The sequence below is a fragment of the Desmodus rotundus genome, chromosome 2 (assembly GCF_022682495.2).
Source record: "Desmodus rotundus isolate HL8 chromosome 2, HLdesRot8A.1, whole genome shotgun sequence".
Taxonomy (NCBI): domain Eukaryota; kingdom Metazoa; phylum Chordata; class Mammalia; order Chiroptera; family Phyllostomidae; genus Desmodus; species Desmodus rotundus.
The window spans coordinates 197587428-197612811 of NC_071388.1; the positions used below are offsets into that span (position 1 = coordinate 197587428).

The 25384-nt window shown below is 44.6% G+C and overlaps 1 protein-coding gene and 1 long non-coding RNA gene across 2 annotated transcripts in view; one reads left to right on the forward strand and one right to left on the reverse strand.

Annotated features, from left to right (window-relative positions):
- Positions 1 to 10034: 10034 nt before the first annotated feature.
- LOC123480104 (uncharacterized) lies at positions 10035 to 16312 on the reverse strand. Its single transcript, XR_008426217.2, has 3 exons — positions 15818 to 16312; positions 12216 to 12383; positions 10035 to 12119 (listed from the first exon to the last, which is right to left on the reverse strand). It is a non-coding gene; the product is annotated as an uncharacterized lncRNA (long non-coding RNA).
- A 224-nt stretch (positions 16313 to 16536) lies between these two features.
- Positions 16537 to 25384, forward strand: part of SGPP2 (sphingosine-1-phosphate phosphatase 2) — a 98631-nt gene continuing 89783 nt past the window's right edge. Inside the window, exon 1 of the mRNA XM_024563983.4 lies at positions 16537 to 16769. Within this exon, the coding sequence (XP_024419751.1) occupies positions 16551 to 16769 (219 nt within the window). The 5' untranslated portion in view covers positions 16537 to 16550. The remainder of the gene's footprint in view (positions 16770 to 25384) is intronic.

A 25384-nucleotide genomic window follows, 5' to 3' on the forward strand; every position in this document is an offset into this window, starting at 1 on the left:
GATACCCTGTGCCTACCAAATTGGCAAATACTAAAATATTGAAAATGCTCAATATCAGCAATTGATTAGGAAATGAGTTTCATGTCCTCTGAGAGGGCTTGAAATTGGTGACATCTCTTTGCAGGATAACTTTGGAATATCTTTCAAAACTAATAACACATGACCCTTTGGCCCAGCAGGTCCACTCCCAGGAGTCTAACCAGAAGACGGTTACAGAATCTCTGCACCAACATCAGTTCATGGGATGCTCACTGCAGCCTTGGTTCTGGGAGCAAACCCTGGGAGCAACCGTAAGTGTCCAGCAGTTGCGGGTTACTTGTATAAATTATGGTATTTTCCCCTATGTGCATGAATTACTAAGAAAAAAACCCTAGCTTTAAAAAACAGATCATTACTCACTATGCTGTATACCTGAAACTAATGTAGAATATCAAATATAATTGAAGAGTAAATTTTTAAAAACACAGCAAAAATACTCAGATTATTACTTTTACAAACGAGTAAGTTCAAGTACGCAGGTGAATCTGTATCTGGTAAATTCAGAAGCTGCAGACAGGAGTGGGCTGCAGGACAGTGAGGGTTTGGAAGCCCAGCCAGAACCAAAAGTACCATTCGTACAAAGGGGGCTCTAAAGGGTATACATGAACCAACAGCAAAATGGAGTCAACATGGATGCTGACTCCTCTCCCTGCGGCCAGGATCTGGCCTAGAGAGTAAAGCGGAGCTTAGCACAGTGGTGAGGAGGTTAGCAGATAGTCTGGGTGGAAAATCAGTGAGACCTGGAGAGCACCAGCCCATGCTTATGCCAGCTATTTCAATAAAAAGTTCCTTTATTTTTACAAAATTCTGTAAAATCTCCCTATTTTAAAGCATCATAAAGTAGAAAATCACACCTGCATTTCTCTTCTACTGTATCTTTAGGAATCACAGAGGCTTGGGAAGTCAAGTTAATTATGCTAGTGTGAAACTGGTTACCAAGTGTCCAGCCAAGTTTACATCAGAACAATTAATTACTGAGTTCATTTCTCTAACATGAATAAGCTCAAGTGTCATATTCTACACCAGCAGATTACAGTTTGAAAAAAATTATTGTTTCCGTAAAAACATTTCATAAGATGAAGTTGGTGAACAAAAGGCTAAATATTTGAAAACAGTAAGTATCTGAAAAGTACTTTATTTTTTAATTTAATTTTTATTATACTTTTTCTGTTGCCATTTAGTCCCCTTATACCCCCTCCACCTAGTACTCCCCACACTGGTGTCCATGTCCATGAGTCCAGAGTACTTTAAAAATAGATGCAGCACCTTAAAATGGGTGGAGCTACTGAGAATCTTATGTAACCTCTATTAAAACTCAAGGATACAGTTTCCATAGAATAAAGACAGAGTGCAACACCTCATTTGGAAACTGTCACACATCTGTTTTCATCACTTTTGCATTTTAAATGAGAGCTGCTTTCTTGCCCAGATTTAGTTCAAAGTATTGATCAATACTTAGTTCAATAGTTCTTAGAAGTTTCCTCTGAATGTATTTTCTTCCAATTAAAACATTTTCTTCTCTTTAAAAGCACAAATCAATATATACTTTCTTAGGATCCGTTATTTCTGTTTCTGTGGTTTACCTAATGCATTTATGGGAAGGAGTACATTTTGTTAAAAGAAAAAGTAGAGATTTTTCATTTTTCAGTTAAAGCAATTCTCGCTGTAATTAGTGTTTGGATGCCTTTGCCCTCCTCCCTCCCAACACGCAATCGTCATCGTCATCATCCTCATCCTCATCATCGTCATCTTTGTAAACCTTGGGCCATGCCCTAATAGGTGCTCAATAGGTATTGATTGAATCTAAGGTAAAACACGCTTTCCAACTCCAGGGCACCATGCTGCTCAATATCCATTCCTGCCTCTGACCCTCCTGTGAAGACAGCTGTGGTTTGTTCAGGTGGTGACAAGGACCTCTACCTAAAGCCAGGGGATGAGTTGTGATTGGTCTAAGCTAGTGATAGAAATCTCATTCCTCTCCCTCGGACAGTATTGCTCTAAGGGTGGTCACGTGACCCAGTTCTAGCCATGCAGATGGAAGGGAGTCTTTTGAGTGGGGCTTCCAGAAAATGTTTTGCTCTCCCAGTACGAAAGTTCTGACTCAGCCAGCAAACCCCTTTGCCCATCCCTCCTTTCCTGAGAGCACGGGCTGCTGGGGGAGCAGCAGCCGCCTTGCAATCATGACACACGAGGACAAGAAGATGAAAAATTAAAAATGGCAGACATTCAGAAAGACAGAGAAGATGTATGCCAGCCTCACTGGTTCTGAGAGAAAAATTGCTTGTGCTACTCACCACTCAGTAGTGGTAGTTGAGTATTCCACTATTTGCAGCCTGAAGCACTCCTGACCAATACCACCTTTAAATGTGTATAATTAAAGGAAAAATAAGTATTTTGCTATTGGGAAGGTATTTCAGGCTTTTCCTAAGTTCCCATTCTCTATATTCTATTAGCTGCTAACTTTGTTGACTTTCCCTTCGTAACATGTCTTACTCAAGTTCCCTTCTATATCAGTTTTCTTTTGCTGCCTGAAAATCACCACAAACTTAGCACAAAACAGCCCTAATTTGCTATCTCACAGTTCCTCACAGGGGGTCAGGAGTCTGGGCTAAGTTCCCTGCTTAGGGTTCCGCAATGGTGACATCAAGAGGTCAACTGAGCTGCATTTCTTTCTGGATCTCAGGGTCCTCTTTTAAGCTCCTGTGGTTATAGTAGAATTCAGTGCCTTATAGTTGTGGGACTGAGAAACCCACTTCCGGTTGTCATAGGCCAGGGGCTGCTTTCAACTTCCAGAGGCCACCCACATTCCTGGCCCCTTCGTCTTCAAGTCAGCTTCGGAGAACTTCTCACACATCAAATCCCTTCAGAGCTTCAAGTTCCTGATTTCCTCCATCTCTCCTCGAGACCCTCCTGTGAAGGGTTCATGTGCTTAAGTCAGGCCCACCAGGAAAAATCTCCCTATTTTAAAGTCAACTGATTTGTGCCCTTAATTACATCTGCAAAATCCCTTGAGCGAAGCACGTAGATGAGCATTTGGTACACTGCAGAAGGACATTTCTGCCAACAACAGAATGAACGTACGCCATGGTGGTCCCATGAGATCATAAGGGAGCTGAAAATGCCCGTCATCTAGCGATGTGGTAGCTGTCATCACATCGTATCGCAAGGCATGGCTCGCGTGTTTGTGGTGACGCTGGTGTAAAGCAGCCTACTGCGCTGCCAGGTGTGCACAAGTATATACATACAACTACGTACAACTCATAATGCTTGATAATAATAACAAACAATTCTTCCCAGTTTATGTACTTATTATATTATACTGTTACCAGTATAACAGTATCTAAACTGTTACCAGTTTATGTACTTATTATATTATACTTTTTATCTTAAAGTGTGCTCTTTCCACTTATAAAAAAGTTTGCTGTAGAACAGTGTGCCAGGTTACCCCAGCAGCAGTCTCTCATACCTCTCACGCTCATGCATCTCTTGATCTCACCATCTTCTCTTGTGCTTCATTGTATCTCATGTTGTTTTGTCCTGTAACAGGCTGGGAGCACTAGGCTGTGCCATGTAGCCTAGGTTGTAGTAGGCTCTGCCATCTAGGTTCCTGTAAGTGCCGTCTGTGATGTTTGCACAATGACGGCATGGCCTATGCTGTGTTTCTCAGAACTGCCCCATTATTAAGCTCTGCCTGACTGTAATTGGGAAAATGTGGGCGTACATCAAGCACTGGAAATCAGAATTCTGCCTACCGTACCTTCTTGTGGGCAGAGACTGGGCCTTGCACACGTTTTTTAAGTCCCTGTCTTTCCTACCACAAAGTCCTTGTGATGTTTTCGCTCAGCTGGCAACTCGCATCCCAGTTATGGCTTTACTGTGAATCAGTCCCCAGAGTCCGGTCAACCACTTAGGTTGAATTCCTCACTTTATGTTCAACTCATTTAGATTAAAGAGAAAAGAATGAACAGAGTTTCTGCCTGCCTTTCTTTGTTATCTTATTTCCACAATATCCAATGGTTTTATGAACCCCATTTCATGGATGAGAAGGCTAAGTCTCAAAATAATGAAGTGGATTCTTGCCCTAGGTTATATAGCTACAAAGACATCTTGACTCAAAATCTAGTGTTCTTGGTATGGAATTACAGACACAATCAGGTAAAGCTGGTCTCACTGTATGAAAACAAATGGTCCCTGTTCCAAGGAGCTATTATGATGATAGAAGCTGGTGATATGTAAATATCACCTAGTTACTTGATTATTAGATCCCACGTTTCCATGACCTTTTCCTTCCACTGCTGCGTAGATGATTTTGCCAATGTTCTTCAAATGGGAGCATGTTCGATCTGACAGCCAAGACACAGTGGTCTGTTGTTGTGACCAGGGTCCAGGGCACTTGAGCACAGCTATTTTGCAAGCTGACCTTAGCTTCATTGATTGGCTCTGCAGCAGCCCATTTGTTATCTAAAAGCCGAGCACCGATGTGTATTGTTATCAGCATGATTATGTTTCTTCCTTGATCCCAAGAAGCTGACCCTTTGCCAGCGGTAGGACCCATTGGTCGACCAGCCGCCATGTGAGTCTGCTCCTGTGGTCAGACTTGCTTTTCCTCCTTATGACCCTTGTCACAGCGGCCGTCCTCTCCTGAAGCAGTGAAGTCTCACCCAGGAGCAGACCTGAGGCACAGGATTCACTCACATACATTCCACTAACCCAATTAAAGTCGGTACAATGAAGCTTTTGTCTTTGTGTTTCGAAATGACAATATTCAGATCCAAATCGCCTCGGAAAAAAAAAATAGATCCTAATCGATTGTAACGGTGTCGCAAGAACCAAACACATAATGATTTGTGTTAAAATAAAAACAGCCCATATATTGTGACCAACAGCCAGTGGTATCAGCTTCTGATAACAATGGGCTTCGTCGTCTTTAAAATATTCATTCAGTGCATGGAGACCTACCGCAGTTCTTAAGGTGATAACTGGTTTCACCTTCATGTTTTCAAACGAGGACATGTAGCTCAGTGACTGCGCTAGCGCTGAATAACGCTGGGCGTGTGTGTATTTTTGTACATTAACACTTAGAGAAGTTCCATCAGTCTGGCCTCAGAGTTCAGTTTACTAATCTGAAAAATATCTGGACTTGTGTGGAATACAATGATTTGTTATTTCAGTTTTATCCACGCACAGCCTGCTGATGGCCTCCTTTGAAGATCTCCGTCGGGCATTTTGGTATTTCTTCCCTCAATTCCCTTTCACATCGCTCCCTGACTTCAGCCCGCACCATTCTCTGTTTCTGCTTTTTGGGGGGCTGCGCCTTCTGTCTTTTACCTGTTACATTCTCCCCCTGTCTCTATTTGTCAAAGTCTTTCCCACCTTGGGTGGAACTTCTCAAGTCCTCCCTCCTCCATAGTGTTTCCTTGGATCTCCAGCTGTACATAACTTCTACCTCCCTTGTTGCCGCTGCCCTGTCTTAGATTACAGTCTGGTTATTAGCAGATCCACCTGTTTCTTCCCCCACACTATTCATGGAGGGTAAGGGCTATGTTAATTTCTCTTTTCAACTGTCTACCCTCAAAGCATTAAGACAGAGCTTTTCCTTTAGCTGGTGCTAAACCATTCAGCATTGAATCGAATCCTGTTTTGTTTGTTTTTTTTCTTTATCTGCTTTGACCAACAAGGATTCAGAATTGCATCATATGGTTTTCGTAGATCTCGGAGAATGGCCTCTGAGCATCACAGGCAACACTGGGAAACGCCTTGATGCGCACTTGGGAAATGTCGCTTTTAGACCAGGAGCAGAATCACTAAATGAGCAGAGCCCCACATCCTGGAGGGAGCTGGCAACCAGCTGGGGAAGCAAGCAAAGCATCCAATCCAATCCAGTTTCCTTCAGAATGGACTAGCTCCCTCCTTCCTTCCTCACTCTGTGCTAAAAGCTATTTACCAGTTCAGCACAAAATGTTGGCTTTTCCAGTAATTTCATAGGTGATTGTTGGGTAAGGGGGTTAAATAGGACTTCTCCCCCACAGACACTTAATGGGAGAAAACAATTTTTTTTTGTCCTAAAGTACATGATTCTTCAATAGTTAAACCCCCAGTGCATTGACAATGCTCGTTAATAATGAATCGAAGTTATATTTTATAGCAAGTGATTTAACCTTTCCAATCTCAGTTTTCTCATCTGTCAAATAGGGTAATAGTCACTTTTCCAAACTTTTCGGCTGCTGTGATAATTACAGATAATGTTTATAAAGGGCCAGCTGATGCCATCTGCCCTCCTGGGTCCGCACCCGTTGGCCTTAGGCTGGAACTACACCACTGGCCGGGTCTCTGGTTTGCCGACTGGGCCGTAGATCTTGCAACTTGCCAGCCTCCGTGATCACATCAGCCAATTACCATACTGAATCTTGTGAGGTACATATACACCTATCAATGGGCAGGGTATATGCAGATGTAGACGTACATGTAGATGTATATTCTGTCACTGGTTCTGTTTCCTTGAAGAACCCCGATTCTCAGTATTACCTGAAGTACAAAGAGACAGAGGTCAGAAGCTCATTACCTGTTGAAAAGAATGGGGGTCATGGTTAGGAAATCCACCAGCAATGCTTAGGTAATCAGGAAATAAAGGGATGACAGGGTCCTGTGCTGAGTCACAGGAAGTGGGTGAGTCACGGCAAGCTGCTCAGAGCTGTTAGCCAGCCCTCCTGTCCGTCATCTGTGGGATCGTCTGCCAGGCTGCCCGTGCTGCAGGGGCAAAATGACTTCTGCTTCGTCCACAGTTTCAAATCCACACCGGCATCTCCCAGGGGAGGAGTCTCCCCCGGATCTCTGCCAGGAAGAGTGAGTTTGGGAAATGCAGGCTCTAGGCCTCCAGCACCTGTAATAGAGGGAGAGCTTAGAAGTATTATTTTTAAAAATCAGCTTAAAAATGAATCTAATCTACAAGGTAAAGTTCTGTTGAGTTGAATAAAAACAGCAAACAAAATTGTCCTCTTTCCGTCCAAGCAGCAAAGGCCCTCACAGCTGTGATGGCACTAGCAGATGACGCAGGGCCTCCTGCCTGCTGACGCTCTGATGTGTCCATCACCCCAGGAACCCAGCACTCCAAGTGAATAAATAGCACAGCCACTTTCTCCTGGAAGTCCGTAAGTTGTGAGTGATATTTATCATTCCTAGGCCAGTGACGTTGGGCCTGATTCAGCCACACTATTCCCTGACACTAACCACCAAGGTGAATGCTAGCCAGATATAGAAAAAGAAGTTGAAAACATAAGCCAGGCTGAGGAAAATATTTTGCCTTTGCTAAAACAAGGGGACAAGCTCCTGGATCTGATGACTCAAAAGCTCACTTGTGTGAAAGTAATCTGCAAAATCACTAAAAGAACTCTCCAGCATTCTTTCTAGGGTTCAGCAAATCCACAGATACCAACTACCACAGTTACACAAATGGCATTAACCACGGCTAATAAACTCAGTTAGTAAATGAGAGTGTGAATGTATAAGGCTCCGTAAGTATTTATTAACCAAGTAACACACTGATATTTTTTGTTAGATTTAATTGATTTATTCTTACAGAGAGGGGAATGGAGAGAGGAGGAGGAGCATCGATGTGGGAGATAAACATTGATCAGTTGCCTCTCTCACGCCCCCAACTGGGGACCTGGCCCGCAACCCAGGCATGTGCCCTGACAGGCAATGAAACCTGCTACTTTTTGGTTTGTGGGAGGATGCCCAACCCACTGAGTCACACCAGTCAGGGCCACACTGATATTTTAATGGGGTATAATATCAACATTAAAATAAAAATGTTGCAAAAGCTACAGTATTTACGACTGCAGAACTCAGAGGTGACATAGGCAGTTCAGAAGTCAGTGTGTTTGACCGTCCTGTTTGCCTCCTGTTGTCACTTCAGCTGATCGATCAGCAAGAAAGTTGTCCTCCACTGTGCACTGACCACACATGAGCATTAAGCTGAGTTTTGTGGCATTCAAACACAACTTTAAAAAAAAAATCTCACCTCACAGAGTGAATTACCCAAATGATGTAAGTTAGGTTATGTCAACGGTGATACAGACACGAAAAAACTGGGGAATCTGGAGAAAATTCTATTACAGTTAAAGTAAGGGAGAAATAAGCATCTCGTTAACTTCATGAAATGACCCATCAGGAAAAATAGGATATAGAATGATAGTATCATAGGTTCATAGATGGTTAAACTTGGTCATGGAGAAGAGAATTGCTCAAGGACTAAGGGACCTGGACTTGAACCTGGGTGTGCCTGACTCTGAAACCCACACTACCAGATCATTCTGCTGCCAGCATTACTGGTAATAGAAAAGGGCATTATTAGCAATGACAAAGCACCAGAAGCAAAATTACAAATTAGCATTCTCTTAATTATTCTTCTGGGGAAGTATTTGTTACTGATGCAAGACAATGACATATTGCCATATGTCAACATGGGCGAACTTAAATACATCAAAGAAATTCAAACACAGGATCATTTCCTGATGGCCACTAACTATGCAAAGGAAGAAGATTTGGAGGCCAAACTTAGGACTAGATTTACGGATACAGATGACTGTCTGTCTTCCCCCCTGCATTTTAATTCCATAAGATGAGGGACCACGATTTCTTCTTGTGTCTAACTAACACCAGGAGGTGGGACTCCGTTGGAGAACAGTGCTGCTGATCAGCGTTGGCCCTCTTTGTTTTAACTGCAGTGCAGGTAAACCCAGATGCTCCAGGGGCCATGCTGGCAATGCGATGTGTGATCGCGGGAGGATGTCAAATACAACGAAGTGGGGAGAGCTGTGGGAAACTCCGGAATGATGTCCAGTCTAAAGGGCACAGCAGCTATTTGGCTCAGCTGTTGCCACCATGAATTTGGGCCTGGTGATATCAGACTTCCTGGTTTTTTAAGAGAGGCTAGAAATCTATGTTTTGCATGATAATGTCATCTGATACTTAAAGGTTGGCAATTAATTCCATTTTTAAGATCAAGGCATGGACCACACTCTGAGGCCTGTGCTCTACGTGTCGGTTGTGGTGTGTTGACAGCACTGAGTTTTGTCTGCAGGCTGTGTTCAGGGGGGTCTCTGGGCTTCAGGAATGCCGATGCCTGATGCTACGGTGTAGCACGGATTCGGAGAAGCTCAATGGGCCAGAGGTATGGTCAGGGCTTTTGTATAGAGTGGGCTCTGCAGTCCTGTGTGCTCAAGCTGATTACAGACTGGTCATTGGCCCGTTGTGGACAGTAGTCATTGTCACAAATGCTTCACAGCTGAAAGGACCTTTAATGCCCTGCCATCAACAGCAAAGAACACTGAGACCCAATGGGTTCCGCACCTGTCCACACTGTTTGCTGCCCACGGCCCTTCTCACCACAAGGTGACTTATTACATTGCTGAACCAGAAACTCAAAAGTCCCTAAAAAATTGTGATTGTCTACAGGTGAGTTTGACAGGGGTATTGTTAACTTTGTGGGAAAGACAGGTCATACCTGGTGGCCCACATCACCTCTTGGTATAATTACTCACAATGATCTCTTTTATATGAATACCTCAAAAACCTGCTTCTCTCCCTAGCCAAGACTGGCCAGTTAAAAAGGTCTAAAAGAACAATAATTTTTTTTTAAGTAACACCCTGGGTGGACTCATACATTTAATATTTTTGTCTACCAGATATTCTATGTTGTTTTAAATTAAACAACTGTATAAAGTTACAAACATAATACATGTCTGTGAAAAATTGAAACAAAGGTTAAGAACTCAGAGTGAGAACTGAAAGTTCCTGTTAGCGCCTATCCCATGCCAGGAGTGAGCTACTGTGAACAAATGGGTACTTTTCCATTTTTTTCCTATTCTTTTGCATGCACCTGCACACACACACGTGTATCTTATTTATTTATTTTATGTTTCTAGCAGCTTTTTTGATATATAATTATCATGCAATAAATGCACATATTTAAAGTGTATGATTTGATAGATTTTTTAATTTGATGAGATATACATATGCCCATGAAATGACAACACGATAAAGACAATGAACATAGTCAACAGCTGAGAAAGATTCCTGGTGCCCTTGGTTATTCTTCTTTTTAATAATTTTTTCATTTTTTAATTAAAGTTGATAACAATATTTTATTAGTTTCAGGTGTGTAACATAGCGATTAGACATTCCTATAACCCACAAAGTGAACACCCTGATAAATCTAGTACCCATCCGACATCATGCGTAGTTGTTACAATGTCATTGACTGTATTCTCTATGCTGTACTTTACATCCCTGTGACTGTTCTGCAACTACCGATCTGCACTTCTTAATACCTTTACCTCTTTCACCTGCTGCCTTAATCAAAATGTTCTCTGTGTCTATGAGTTTGTTTCTGTTTTGTTTATTTTGTTTTTCAGATTCCACATATAAGCAAAACCATATGGTATTTGTCTTTCTCTGACTTATTTCACTCAGCATAATACCCTCCAGGTCCATCCGTGTTGTAGCAGATGGCAAAATTTCGGTTTTTTATGGTTGAGTAATACTCTACTGTATACATGTACCACTTCTTTATCCACTCATCTGCTGATGGACACTTGGGGTGCTCCATATCCTGGCTGTCGTAAATAATGCTGCAGTGAGCATATGAATGCGTATGTCTTTGCGAACTAGTGTTTTGGGTTTCTTCAGATTAATACCCAGAACGGAAATTGCTGTGTCTTTTCTTATCTCTTTTTATAGCCATTGTTTTGCAGCCTATTTTGTCTGGTTGTAAGTATTGCTACCCCAGCTTTTCTTTTATTTCCCCATTTTTATGAAATATCTTTTCTCACTCCTTTACTTTCAGTCTGTGTGTGTCTTTTGATCTGAAGCGTGTCTCTTGTAGGCAGCATATATAAGGGTCGTGTTTTCTTATCTGTTTAGCCACCCTGTGTTTTTTGATTGGAGTATATAATCCATTTATGTTTAAAGTAACTGTTGATAGGTTTGTAGTTATTACCATTTTATTATTTATACTTTTGATCTTTCTTTTTCTCCTTTTTAAAGAACTCTCTTTAGCATTTCTTGTAATACTGGTTTGGTTGTGATGAACTCCTATAGTTTTTCTCTTCTGGGACACTCAAGTAGTTCAATATCTTAAACATAACAACATGATATACCTATTGCCCCATAGTATTCTGGAACTTTCTTTGTTTATTAGACAATACATGTTGGAGGTGAATATCTATGAAGTTTTCCAACTAACTTTTAGCTTATAGATGACCCATGAATTTGAATATATGCATGAAGCATACTGAAAAATGCTTCACTAAGATTTGGAAGCGTATCTATAGGTAGGTGAGGTTTTAAAATCTTGTTAACTAAGTGGTACAGCCCTACCCAGATCTATATAATAAATAGTCTTGGAAGGTATTATGTTAACTGTATTTGTAAATTGAGTCACACTATAAAAGTGTGCAGGAAACCGATTATTGGAAAAGACTCAACAGTGACACTAACAGGGAATATTCTTTAGGAATAAAAGTGACCATCCCTAATAGACCACTTGTGGACCAATACATTTCTTTGTCTTAAGTTGGGGCGCTCTCTGCATTGACCAAGTCTGATGTAATTGGATGAAATGTTCCCCTTTCTTTATTGGAGTCTTAGATGTTTTATCAGAGCAAAAGCAAAGAAAGAGAAGGACTTACTTTTAAAGGTTGGCTGGCATGTGAGCTTGCCCCTCCCCCAAGCTCTTTAGTCAGGTACAGCTTGCTATACTCTAAAATGTCCCTCACAATGTGGTCAAAATCCATCAATACGCACTGGAGAAAACTATCTGGTCTCATATGATTTAACTCAACTGGATTCAAACCAAGAAGTCCAGCTGGAAACAAACTCTTCACCAATACCCATGGTTGTGAGAGCAAGCAAACTGGGCCATTCCTGGGAAGTTGGCTGCAGGGAAAGCCAAAACTCCAGTCTTTCCTTCATCGTTTTCCTTCTCGCTGTTCCCCTGTTTGCAGGAACATCACCCACAATTGTTTTTGTTCTTCTTTTAAATCAAATTTTTCTCAGCCCGAAAGGTTTTTTTCCCTCCTCTAAAAAGAAAATGTTATTATTATGTTTCATGATTTATTGAAAATGCCCAGATAGAAAATAATATTTTTCATTAGAGAGAAGAAAGAGGTACCCACCTGAACAGTACAAAGTGAGTCTTTTGCTTTCCACTTCAAATTTCAGCCAACTGTGTAACCCATGGATTTGTGTAATCCACGGGGCTCTGATCAACTTATCCACAAGTGATATACCTCTAATCTGCTGAAGCTATTACCGGTTTTTTGGACCATAAGACGCACCTAGGTCTTAAAGGAGGAAAATAGGAAAAAAAATTTTGAAGCAAAAAATGTGGTAAAATATTTAATAACATCCTTTAAAGCAGAAATCCTGCAGTGAGCCAGGTAAGCTGCATTCGGACTATAAGATGCACCCCCCCTTTCCTCCCTAATTTGGGGGGGAAAGGTGCATTTTGTAGTCTGAAAAATATGGTACTCCTCAGGTACTTTACTTGTAAAGATACAAATTAGTATTAATGAAAAACTTCCAGTAACCAAATTCATATATAGTAGTTGGTAAATTTTAAAATGTTTGTGTACCCTGAGTTTTCTTGGATCTCAGAATGGCTGACCCTTATAAAGTGACTAGATTTCCAGCAAAGCCTAGGAAGCAATTGAATTCAACATGAAGTGAAATATTCTTAATAGTTTCACTCTGAGTTCCAGAATCTCTCAGGAAGGCTGGACTCTGCAGCCCTCTCCAATACTCCAAAGGGCTGGGGTGGGTAGGAATCAGTAGTTTCCATGGAAGCAAGAGGATGTCTGTCTCTAGCAGCATGAGGTGGGTGGGGCTTTGGTGATCCTGTGACAGTGACAGAAAGGTGGGAAGCCGCTCAGGTTTTCAGTTCTAGGGTCTCAGTTTTCATGTCCTGCCAATGCCTGGCTGCCTGAGTTAGGCCTCTTCTGGCCACAAGTTACAGAAGCCGGGTGGGAGGTGGGGATTGTTACCAAGGACTCCAGGGTAACTCTGGAACCCAGGGCCGGAAGAAAGTCACAGTGACTGGAACCAAATTTGATGAGTCCAAATTTGGTCAGGTGTCCAGCCAAGGGCCAATTACCCTTGGCTAAGGGCTCAAACATGGCTGCCAAACTCCTCCCCCAATTCTGTTCCATCCCTTGGGTAAGGCAGTGGATGGGGGAGGCAGGAAATTCTCCCATAAGAGCAGAGTGAGATGGCAGACCTTGCAGAAAGTACCTAATACGTTCTGTCAGAGCCTCTGTTTTTCTCCTTTATAAATTGGAGATACAACTACTTGTTTCCAAAGGTTGTTGTAGAATCTACATGGGACAATTTTAAAATGAGTCGTTAACTCTGAGAACATTTTTAAAAAGTGAGATTTTACTTCATCTAGAACAATGTTCATTGACTCAGTATTTATTGAGCAGTTACTACACACTGGGAATAATTTTCTACACAAAGGTCAAAAACAAAGATTAATTCTAGGGATAGAATGTACTTTAGTAACAAAGAGAACAAGTATTGGAGTCAGACAGACCTGGCTTAAATCACCCTCTAGCAGCTTTCCATTGTGTGCGTTTGGGCAAGTTTCCTATCTCTGATCCTGTTTTCTCATCTGTAAAATGAGAATATTTCTTTCTATTGCAGCCTATCTGGACCTACTTGGTCTATCCCTGCCCTCAATCTCTCCAGCCACGCTGGCCTCCCAGTGGTTCCTCCAACAGGCTGACCATGGGCCTGGCTCAAGGTCTCTACAACTGCAATTTCCTCTGTCTGGAATTTCTGGATCTTGATAAGGCAAGGTCCTTCTTTTCTTCAGGTCTCTGCCCGAACATCCTCTTCTTGGAGTAACCACGTTACCTACAAATGCCATGCCCCTACCCCACCTACAATGCTCTTTTTTCTCCAGAACGCTTATCACTCCCTAAAAATACATGTTTATTTGATTTCCTGTTATCTTCCTCCTCTACTGAAATATAAGTTACATGATTTAGGGGTTCTTTTTTTTAAAGATCTTGTTCATTTATTTTTAAAGAGAGGGGAATGGAGGGAGAAAGGGAAGGAGAGAAACATCAATCAGTTGCCTCTCGTATGCACCCCGACCAGGGGCCAAACCTGCAACTCAGGCATGTGCCCTGACCAGGAATCAAACTGGTGACCTTTTGCTTTGTGGGATGATGCCCAACCAACTGAGCCACACCAGCCAGGGCTGTATTTTAGACTGATGTAGCCCCAAACCTAGAATAGTGCCTGATGCTCTGTACATATTGTCAAATACATGGATGATGAGTGGCTCTTTCATAGGGCTGCTGGGAGGAAATACGGTGACTCAATTAGCCCCGCTCTGAAAGAACAGAGCAGGCATCTGGCATGGAATGAGTACTCTCGCTGGGTTGAAGAGTGTCCCCCGAAGACTCCTGTTTACCCAGAACCTGTGAATTATTCAGAAACAGAGTTTTTGCAGATGCCATCACATTGTGATGAGGTCACACTGGATTAGAGTGGACCCTTATCCAATGACTGGTGTCCTTACAAGACTGAGATTTGGACACAGTCACACAAGGAGACCATGTGACGACAGAGGAAGAGATTGGGGTGATGCTGCCATGAGCCAAGCACCTCCACCCACAACGGCCTTATCAGAAGGATAAGGAGTGAGGATTATTGTTTTCTTGCAGGAAGAAACTGAGGCAACAGCTAGATGTATCTGCTCTTCCAAGGAGATAAAATGCGTTTCTGAATATTACAATTCTTTGGCCTTATGCTGCAGGTACCACGTTCTGCTTTGCCTTTTCCCCCCAAGTTGCGAGAAAGGAAAATTGAAGCTCAAATTTGAGAGACGCATCACTCAAGTGAATTTATGGCAGAACATGTTTCTTTCAACACAGATATAGAACAGGTCCTGACCTACTAGAACTCCAGCTTTCAAAACTAAACCACAGGGTTTGGTCCCCGTGACCGTAAATGATAGCCCAATGCCGAGAGGAGCCTTCTTTCCAGGACTGGACGCCTGGATATGACACAGCTGGGCTGGGACAGCAGCTCTCTGCTGCTTCCCTCTATTAACTAGAAAATGGTATCTCTTAAGAGTTTCATTGCTCTCTCTCCCTCCTTGATCTTGACCTCCAGACAGACTTGGGAACGAGAGTGGAAACTAAGGCATGAAGGAGACCAAATTATCCTTGAAAGCTACACTCCGGAGACTTCCTAGACTGAAAGCACAACTCAATAAACGAAGTAGTGGCAGGCATCTGTTGACAGTCATTTGTGTAGCCGAATGCTTAGTAGCCCTCGCGCAGGCGACGGGGAAACGTGCAGCCTTCTGCGGCAAACGGAAGACAGAAGGACTGAATTGCACTTTTGTTGCTGGCTGATTAGCTGGGCGCAACTGGACTGTTGCCTCTCACTCCTTGTGAGAAAGAGCAGTGGCCCTTAGACGGGATCTAAGCGCCCCTGGAAGTAGATTCTGGAGGCAGGAGGACACACCAATGTCGCCCCACGGGTCCTTTCCTTCGCTGCTCTGCAGAGATCTGAGAAGAGGCGGAGGTGCGGCCGGATGGCAAATCACCACCCCGTCCTTCAGCACCTTGCTCTCTTTGGGTCTAAAGGTCCCGAAAGATCTCGTTCCGTCCTCCCCGCTCCATCGGGCAAACAGAGGCAGAGGAGGGCAAGCGTCATCTTTCTCAAAGCAGAAAACCGAGAAAGAATCACATTTTGTACCTACGCTTTTAAATGAGTTTCCCCAGTTGCCAAATCACAAGGTCAGGGGCAGGGACGCGGAGGATGACTCAGGTCCACTTTCAGTCTCCTCCGCTCTTGAGCAAGGTCGAGGAAGTCCGGCCTTTGGCGAGAAGTTGCCTCACGCAGAGTGTGGGACGAACTTGGGGTTCTTTCGCTACAGGACTTGACTTGCCCGAAGCGGTCAGAGGCGAAAGGAGAGGGCTGGCTTCGGGGCGGGGGTGGCGGGGCGGAGGTGGAATTCTGACCTCGCCCTGGGCGCAGAAGTGAAAGGAAGGTGACTACGGCAATCAGCGGGCGGTCTCGGCAGGTTGGACTCCCGCAGGTTCACACGTGCTCCGCCGCTCCCCATTAGGTGGCACGTCTGCGCCAGCCTGGAGTGGGCGGAGGCGCGGTCGTGCGGGGAGATGGGCGGTGCAGACACCTGTGCGCCTCCGCCCAGGCCCGACCGGACAGACGCCGGGTAGCGCCCAGCCGGAGGGGGAAGAAAGGCGGGCTGACCTGCCCGGAGAAGGGTGGAGGCGCACACCTGGGCTCGTGTGCGCCAGGGCGGGGGCGGGCGTTAGGACCCGAGCGGCTCACCTGTTGGCGGGCTCTCAGCCCCGCCCGCCCTCCTCCCCTGGTGCTGGGCCGGCTGGTGCTAGGGCGAGGGACAGCGAGCGCAGAGGGCCCTGGCGCCGCAGTGGCAGTGGCAGTGGCAGCGGCGTCCCGGGCGCACCATGGCCGAGCTGCTGCGGAGCCTGCAGGATTCCCAGCTCGTCGCCCGCTTCCAGCGCCGCTGCGGGCTCTTTCCGGGGCCGGATGAAGGCCCCCAAGAGAACAGCGCCGGCCTCGCGGAGAGCGTAGCGCGGGCGCCGGGGGTCGGTCACCACCTTGCGGCCAACGACAAGGGCGGCGGGGGACCGGCCAACGGGCTTCGCAGAGTCCCGGCCCCGCAGGTAATCGCGGGCCAGGTGTTCGTGGGTGTGGGGGAGAGGGCAGCCCGCTCCGCTTCCCGCGGACTTGCTGGTCCAGGTGACTCCGCAACGCGGAGAAGCGCGAGCGCGGAGCCTGCCCGGCTCAGAGGGCGCCGGCCCCCGCCGCTTCTAGCGCGGTGGGCAGAGGGGAGGGGGCCTGGGGGTCCCAGCCACCAGGGTGCCCCGCTTTAACGCTGCCAGGTCTAGTCAGACTTCACGTGCCCCCAGAGCTTTAAATGAAGTCTATTTAGAGACTTTCTACCTTCATGAGAAGTTAAATTTATGTGCATGGATTCTCTCCCAAATGTGTAAGCGTTACGTAATTGAAAAACGGAGAAGAGATGTCCTTGGCATTTTCGAGACAGGCTTCCCCGGGGAGAAATTCTGAGAACTCCCCCAGGATTCATGCATTTCCGCCCCATCCCCCCTCTCCTGATCCTCATTAACGGGGTGTAGAGGGGCTCAGTGTGCCCTTCGCCTTTGTGCATCTCCAGCTCTGAAGACAGAACCTCAGGTTTAAACACTGCTCCTGGAAAGGTTTACACACACACTGCCCCCCCGCCCCCCCCCAACCAGAGATGAGGTCTTAACAGTGCTTCCCTTTCCCCCTTCCCCAGAGCTTCGGGGGCCCTCCTGGCTGGGGGGACTTGTATTAACTGGCACCAGTGACTTTTAACAGATGCTGTCAGCAGGGAAGCTCACCACGCTCCCCTCTAGGTGTCCAGAGCGGGGTTATACAACCCACTGCGGCTTTGGGAAGCCAGCGTGTGTTGTCGCAGTGCACAGGGACTCTGGGCGGGAGGGACCAGGCAGGCTGCAGAGATTAACGTGCCAGGGCTTCTGACTGCCAGGGAGGAGGGCTGCTCCTGGGAGGGAGGGCTCTCTGCCGCAGTGAGATGCCCTGAGCACCCTCAGAAACTGCCCTTTCCCTGAGGGAGGTAAAAAGGGTGGCCCAGCAGACAGAAGCATTGTGTTAACAATTCCAACGCTCTCCTTTGGGCGGGGCGGGGGCGCGGTGGGCAATGGAGGAAGACACATTTTTTCTTCCTGGAAGTTTTGGTAACAGGAAGGCGATATTTATTTTTGCGTCGCTTTCTAGTATCCTAGGACCTGGCTTCTATGCAGAGTAGAGCATTGTGTGCATTGAATTACAGAATTTGCGATGGTGGGGGGAGGGGGGAAGGGGGTTTGTGTGTTCCACTGTACAGAAATCCTCCTCTGTAATTTGTTTCCTCCTTTTATTTTTCCTTCTCTGTCCCGCATGATATCCAGTAAGTTTCAGATGAGTTTGGGACAGCCCTTCCTCTTGCCTTGACTTAAAAATGGGGCAGAGTGGGAAGATAAGGACAATTCACCTTCATGAAATGTGGCAAGGCATTTTCTGTGTGCCCACTGTTGAGACCTGCAGGTAGATGCCGGGCTCTATGTCCCTAATTCAGAAAGCTGAAGGAGAGTGCATTTTTCCACTGGTGCATTTCAAACTGTTTTCAACATCGCCCCTGTTGATGTATTCTGGAAAAGGATCCTCTTGTCTTTTAAAAGCGTGATCAGCAGATTTCTTGCAGAGAGCGGTGTCCTTCTGTTGCTTGAAGAGCCTGATTATTTATTCACTGAACCAAATGAAGGAGTTTCCCACTTCCCCTCCAACACACAATCACTCACTATAGAGCAGGAAAAAGGAGTGAGCTAAAAATCCATGATAAGGAATCACCATGGTGATGTGTGATGGAGGAAAACAACCCGAGAGCATTTGATAAATGAGAAGTTCACAAATGTTTTTAAAGGTGGGTTGGTTTCCAGTGACTTGGGAAGGTGAATGTGCAAATACAGGTGGAGTTCCCGAAAGAAAATGATTGTGTACCTGCCCCAGAGACTAGACAGGACTCTGAAGGGAAAGTCAAAGAAACTTTCTCCAGCAGATACCCTTCCCCTTGGCCTCTAGCCTTCGCCCAGCCTGGGGCCTGCCTGAGCTGCCTGTCTTTTTTCTAAATAACCCCACTCTTCCTTCAGTGTCAAAGCTCAGGTCCTCAAGGATAGATACCTTTGCTCATCTTCCATTCTCACCCCGCTTTTATAGGTTCTCTTTTTTTCTTGTGTTTCTTCATTACAGCATTTATCACACTGTCCAAATATACCTTTTTTTAAAATCCTCCCCTGAGAGTATACCTATTGATTTCAGAGAGAGAGAAAGAAATATCAGTCAGTTGCCTCCTGTACATGTCCTGAGCTGGGATAGAACCCAAAACCTAGATACCTGCCTGATCAGGAATGGAACCCACAACCTTTTGGTATATGGGAGTACACTCCAACCACTGAGCCAGCTGGCCAGGGCGTGAATACCCCTATGTGTGGAGCCCTGATCCAGTCTCCTGCAGTGGAAGGCAAGGTCTAAGAATTCAGGAAGCATGTCTGGTGTGCTCTTTATTCCCCCCAACCCTCACCCGACTCCACCCTCATGGCCTGCCACATGGGAGCTCAGTGGATTTTGTGAGTAAATAGGTGCAGATTGCAACATTAAATCAACCCTTTGCAGCAAGATACGGATTTCTTGCAGAGAGCAGAGAAGTGTCTTTTTGCTGCTCAGAGAGCCTGGGCCTTTAGTCAGGCAAATGGTAGGGGTTTCCTCCTTCGCATCCAACATAATTGTATTCACTAGGGAGCAGGAAAAATGAAGACAGGGCTAAAGATTCAAGACCAAAAAAGTGAAGATTTCTTTAACATTTAAGAGTAGATATTGAAAATCAAATGTTTCCACATAACCTAGAAGTCAGGAAGCACTAGGCCATTGATTTAGACCCTTCAAACAATAGAGAAGTCGTTTTCTTCATTTCAGTGACTTAGATTATAACAAATCTAATTTTATCAACTCCCACCTTTTCTATATTTAATTCTTAGAACAGGCCAAGTACACAAATGATTGAATAAGGACCCTCCTTTACAAGTTCTCTTAACATTGCACACTGCTAGCTTAAAGACTGACTGCATCTTTTACCAATCAGAGCTGGGCGTGGCTTGTACAAAGCTGTCTTTAAATAAGGCAGATGGAACTTCAGGTGTGTTCCAATAGTCATGAACTTCCCAGAGTTTTGAGTCCAAGTCTAAACTCTTCTATCGTCCATCTTCCAGAGAGGAATTCAATGGCTTCACTTACTCTGTCTCACGGAGAAGATGTGAAGTGTTGGGGCTTGGTTGGGAGCAGAAAGGAGATTGAGTAGGAAGAGAAATTGCTTTTGGTGTGCAAGGGTAACTATTGGAGGATATTCTTGGCAGTAGCCAAGAGCAAGAGACAGAGATTCTGGGACGGAGCTAGGAGGGCAAAGGCCCAATTAAAATTGTGTATTTATTTATGTTATATATATTTATTTGTTCCGGCATAGAGCCAGCTTTGGATGTGATAATGGTATTTTGATTTTTATCATCTTTGCTTACTCAACACAGTTGCATTAAGTTAGCCTTTTGGTGTCTTTTCTCATCATATCAAACTAGAGATAATCTTTACAAAGTACACTGTGCTTAATAAATACTCCTTGATAACTATTTGCTGAGACATAGTTCGAAAGTTGGGTTGGAGAGGGGATCAAAGATAGGTTGTTTTTAGAAGTTCTTTGCTCTCCTCTTTCCCACTTGAAGTATCTGGGGCCCTCCAAGTCCGTCAATCTATAAAACCCCAGCCTTGACTTGACTGGCTCCCTAAAGTGTAAAGAACCATCACAGGAATCCAGAGACCTGGACCTGGCTCTGCCTCGGTGTCATTTTGAGCTCCTCTGGGCCTCAGTTGTCCCGTATGCAAAATGAGCAGAGTGGAATAGAACCATGGTAGCTCAGTTGATTGAGTGCCAGCCTGCAAACTAAAAGTTCTCCAGTTCCATTCTTGGTCAGGGTACAAGTCTGGACTCCAGGCCAGGTCCCCAGTGGCGGGGAGGGGTGGTGAGAGGCAACACATCCATGTATCTCTCACACATTGGTGTTTCTCTCCCTCTCTTTCGCCCTCCCTTCCCCTCTCTCTAAAAGTAAATAAAGAAAATCTTTCAGAAAGTGGTTTTAAATAGGTATTAGCAATTTGTCCTGCAGAAAGGGTGTATAGAGTACACAACTGTGAGTGCAGGTTTTCCCACACCCCCTCCCCGTATCAGGTATTAACACTTTTTTAATCTTTGGGGGAAAAATAGTCCACTTTGACTTCTCAGTTTTCTTCCTTTATTTCCAACATTTACTGATTAGCAACTGTGTTTCTGGGACAGTCTTTGGCCTTAAAAAAAAGATAAATAATATTTAGTTCCTGCCTGGGGAAAGCCACAAAGAAAATGACACAATGCAAAAAATACTGGACTAGAAAGATACATATGTGGCGAGACAATAGGGGGCGAAAGTCGTCATCCTAAGGGGAGCCCATGAAGTCTTGAGTCAGATCTTAGAGTGAGTAGGAGTCAAATAGGAAAAACATGGGAAAATCTCTTTTTCTCGGCCTGGAAATCTAATGTGATTAAACATAAAGACACACTGTCCTTTTTGGTGAATAGCAACAAGTTCAACTTGGATATAGTAAGAGTCCCAGTGGGCAATAGGTGGCCTATTGAAAAAGGGTAACTAAACCCTTAAAATGATTAAAATGGTAAACTTTATGTTATATATATTTTACCTCAATTAAAAAAACACACACATAGTCTCTACCCCACCTTCTGGTGGAGGAAGCATAACTTCCCCTCCTTAAGTGTGGGCTGTCCAAGGTAACTTCCCAGAAACCAACGAGAAACCAACATAGGTCATGTTGACAGCACATCGTGTCCTGAGATCATATACTCTTGATACATGTTGAGAAAAGCACTTCACTTCTGTGGCTTCCTCCCCCAAACTCACACCCTCGGCCTCAGCATGAGAAAGACATCAGGCAAATCAGGCATTCTGCAAACACCTGACCTGTATTCTTCAAAACTGTCAAGGTCATCAAACACAAGAGAGGTCTGAAGAAACTGTCACAGCCAGGAGGAGCCCAAGGAGACGTGATGACTGACTGTCATTGTGGTGCCCTGGAGGGGCCTCTGGAACAGAAAAAACAGGACGTTAGGGAAAAACTAGAGAAGTCGAAATAAAGTATGGTCTTTAATTAACAATAATGCATCAGTATTATAATAAATTTACCATACTAATAATATAAGATGTTAATGATAGGAAAACTGGCTGCAGATTGTGTGGGAAGGCTGTGGACTATATAGGAACTCTCTATACTCTGTTTGATATTTCTCTCAATGTTGAAACTGTTCAAAAAATAAAATCTATTTAAATATTTTTTAAAAGTGGGGAGGTAATTGAAGGGAGTTCAAGATTGGGCTCTTTTACAAGGGTGTAGGCAGGGTTGGGAAAATTTAACATGGTCTTGGAGCAGGCAACTTTAGACTAAAAAAAAGCCAGGGAGGTGGATAGGGTTCTGGTAACCCCAGCCCCAAGCAGAGCTTAGATGTCAGAGAGAGGCCCCTGCGGGGAGCTGAGGCCTTCAGTAGAGCAACATAGCCACTTCCAGGCTGAAGTACTGGGGGAAATACATCTCAGACTCATTCTCCATATGTCTTCTCAGATCCTGCCAGAGCCTCCCTTTGGCCAGATCCAATCAGAAGCCAGGGAGCTTGGGAGCCTGGCCGATGCGGTCCATGGACGTCAGCCTCCCTGAAGAGAGGTGGGGAGGGCAAATGGAGAATGTCCAAGCACAGGTTGCATGAAGAGGCTGGTGTGGTAATTTAATACTGGCTGGAATTTTGGGTGAGAGCCAGAGTATTAGGCTTAAGCCTTAAGGTGGCTTCCTGCAGAATTTGGATTTCATCCTATAGATGGGGGCGGGGGGGGGGGGGCAGGCAAATCAGTTTCATCCCAGGTGCCAACTCAGACTTGACAACTAAAACACCGTGATAAGAAAGGTTCTCGGGGTGTCACATGCTTGATGCGAAAGAATGTGGGATGGACTGGCGATGCCCGGGTGGCTGGTTAAGGGAGCCTGGTGCTGAAGCATTTGAGAAATGGTGATACCATTGTGTATTCAAACAGCAGCAAATATGGGAAAAAACATGAAATCAAGCCTTAATCTGTTTGGGGTTCTTTGTGATTCCCTGGAATATCTCCTTCACCCACAAACACCTCAGGAGGAAAAAGACCACAGAGGGTTTCCTAAGACACTGGTTGCCCTGTTTTGAATCATGAGCCCCACCATTGTGGCTAAAAGCTGAGCGGATGGAGGTCGGCCCTTGAGTTCAAAGCAGCCTTCTGTAGGCTGGTCAGCATCTTGTGAAATGGCCTGGCGTGAGAGCTCCATCCAATTGGGATACTGCGTAGCAATCAGATTGCTCTCTTAGGGAGTCTGAATGCAAGACCCAAACATAGGGAAATAAATGGCAAAGTGGTGGTGAACTTCAGAGAGAAAGACAAAGGCTGGACGCAGAGGAAGCAGTAGGACAGCGGGCTCCAAAGCGGAGAGGAGAGCCAAAAGACCTCTGCAACCATGGTAAAAGCAGAAGGAAAAACTCCGAGTGGAGAGGGGAGCCTTGAGTATGGTAGGCTCCACTTCTGAGGACAGAATGTGGGGCTCAGGCCAGGGGCTGGTGGTGTGGCTGCTGGCTCTGTATCCTTACTTTCTGAGGAGTCATGTAACAAACTCCTGTCCACGGAGAAAACCTGCAGGGGCAGGGGGTGGGGGGTGGTCTCCCCTTGCAACCAGAATGTGCTGGTCCCTACTGCTCCGGAGACTTGCACGTGATTGTGCTTACATCGTTAGCTCTGTTATTTTTGTGCAGTTGGGAACGGGGATGGGGCCAGACCCCTCTTCCTCACCTGTGCATCCCCAGGACCTAACCTGCACCTGGAACGTGGCAGGTGCTAATAGTACCTGTTGAATGAAGCATGAGAGGGGTGCCAAACTCCTTTTCTTTCTCTGCAGAAATGTGATCGCCTGCTCTCTCTAGTTGTATCTGCCGTCATTTTATCCGTGAGCATTCAACCTGGCTGTCTTCTTTCACCATAATATTTTGTCGTTGTTGACTCCTTTCTTCTTACCCAGGAAAAGATGGAGGATTTTGATTAATGAATAACTTTTTTACTGCTTTGCTTTCTTCTGTCGGACACCTGGCGGGGAGTATAGGTAAGTTGGCAACGGTGAAATACCTGTCCACTTAAGCAATGGGATTCAATTACTGTGGTCTAGGAAGGCTGTTCACAGTGAGCCCAGTGTAATCTAAACTTACCTGACTTAGAATTGACATGTCAAAACTTTTAAATTCTCAAAACACACTTCCACTTCTGTGGCTACACTTTGTGTTAATGATTAAATCTGCTCGCTCTGACAAGGTTTCTGTCTTGACAGAAGCATTCTGACACCTTATCCAGCGCACCATTTTCCTGGGAGCAAGTTCTGTCTGCTTTCCTGGCTGCACCTTTAGAGTGCTCCTATCTGTGTTAGGAATCAAAGACAATGCTAACACTGGGGCTTCTGCTGCTCTTTATCATTCTGTTACTTGCGTGGTGAGATGCATTCTACACACTGAGAAAATGAGATACTGAAAAGCCCAGTCGGGACGATGATTCACGTATTTCTCCCCACACTCTTGCTTCAAACACAGCATGGGCTAATTAGCAAAGTGTTACAAAAACAAAGAAAAAATCTTTAGGAATGGGCTAGCGTGGATGGAGAGGGAAGGGTTAACACACGCCAGAACTTGGGGGAGGGTGGGACTTGGGCATCTCGGAAAGGAAGTGATGGTGCACTTGAACTATTTTAAATATTACCTCCAGCCCCCCCCCCAAAGACTCACTGGCAGTTTCGTATCCCTTAGTTTAATAAAACAAAAAACACTGGCTTCATTCTTGCTTTTGTTAATGCCCATGTACTTGGCAATCACACCTGGCAAAGAAATGTCCTCTCTGCCTTCTGCGGGTACGCTTTGATTTTTCCAAGTAGCGAAACCTTTGTTTCCATAGAATGCTATGGGGATCAGCCCATCAAAGCCAGGATGATTGTGAAGGAGAAGGCTCCGGAAGGTATAAAACGTTGGATGCTGAGAGACCAGGGCTTAATGGTTAGGGAAACGGCTAAGATGAACTTTTTTGTTCTGCAGTTAAAAACAAGTATTCTCTCTTGAAAGATGATTTAAGGTAGCCATGTGCTAGAACATCAAAGATTTTGTTAAAAGCATCACAAGGGAAAGGCGGGAGTTGGGAGCTGTTGGGAGTTGGTTGGGTATTTTTCTTCTTTCTGAATTTTGATCTTTTGTTGACTTTTCAGCTACTAGGAAGATATCAAATAGTTGGTAATTAATTTTCATATTTTTAAAGTAATATATGCTTATATCAGAAATAGTGGAAGAACACCAAAAAGTATGAAGAACAAAACAAAAATCCTGTCATAATTTTGTAATGCAGAGAAAAATATTAACATTTAAGAGTACTGATTCCTTTATTTCTAATCACACATAGTATATTTAAGTTATGAACATATAATATTGGAATTAACTTTTTTCACTCATATAGTGTGTATTTCCCCATGTCACTGAATATCCTTTAATTATATGATTTTAATAGTATAATCACTTAATCATGCAACTATAACCTAAATTTTA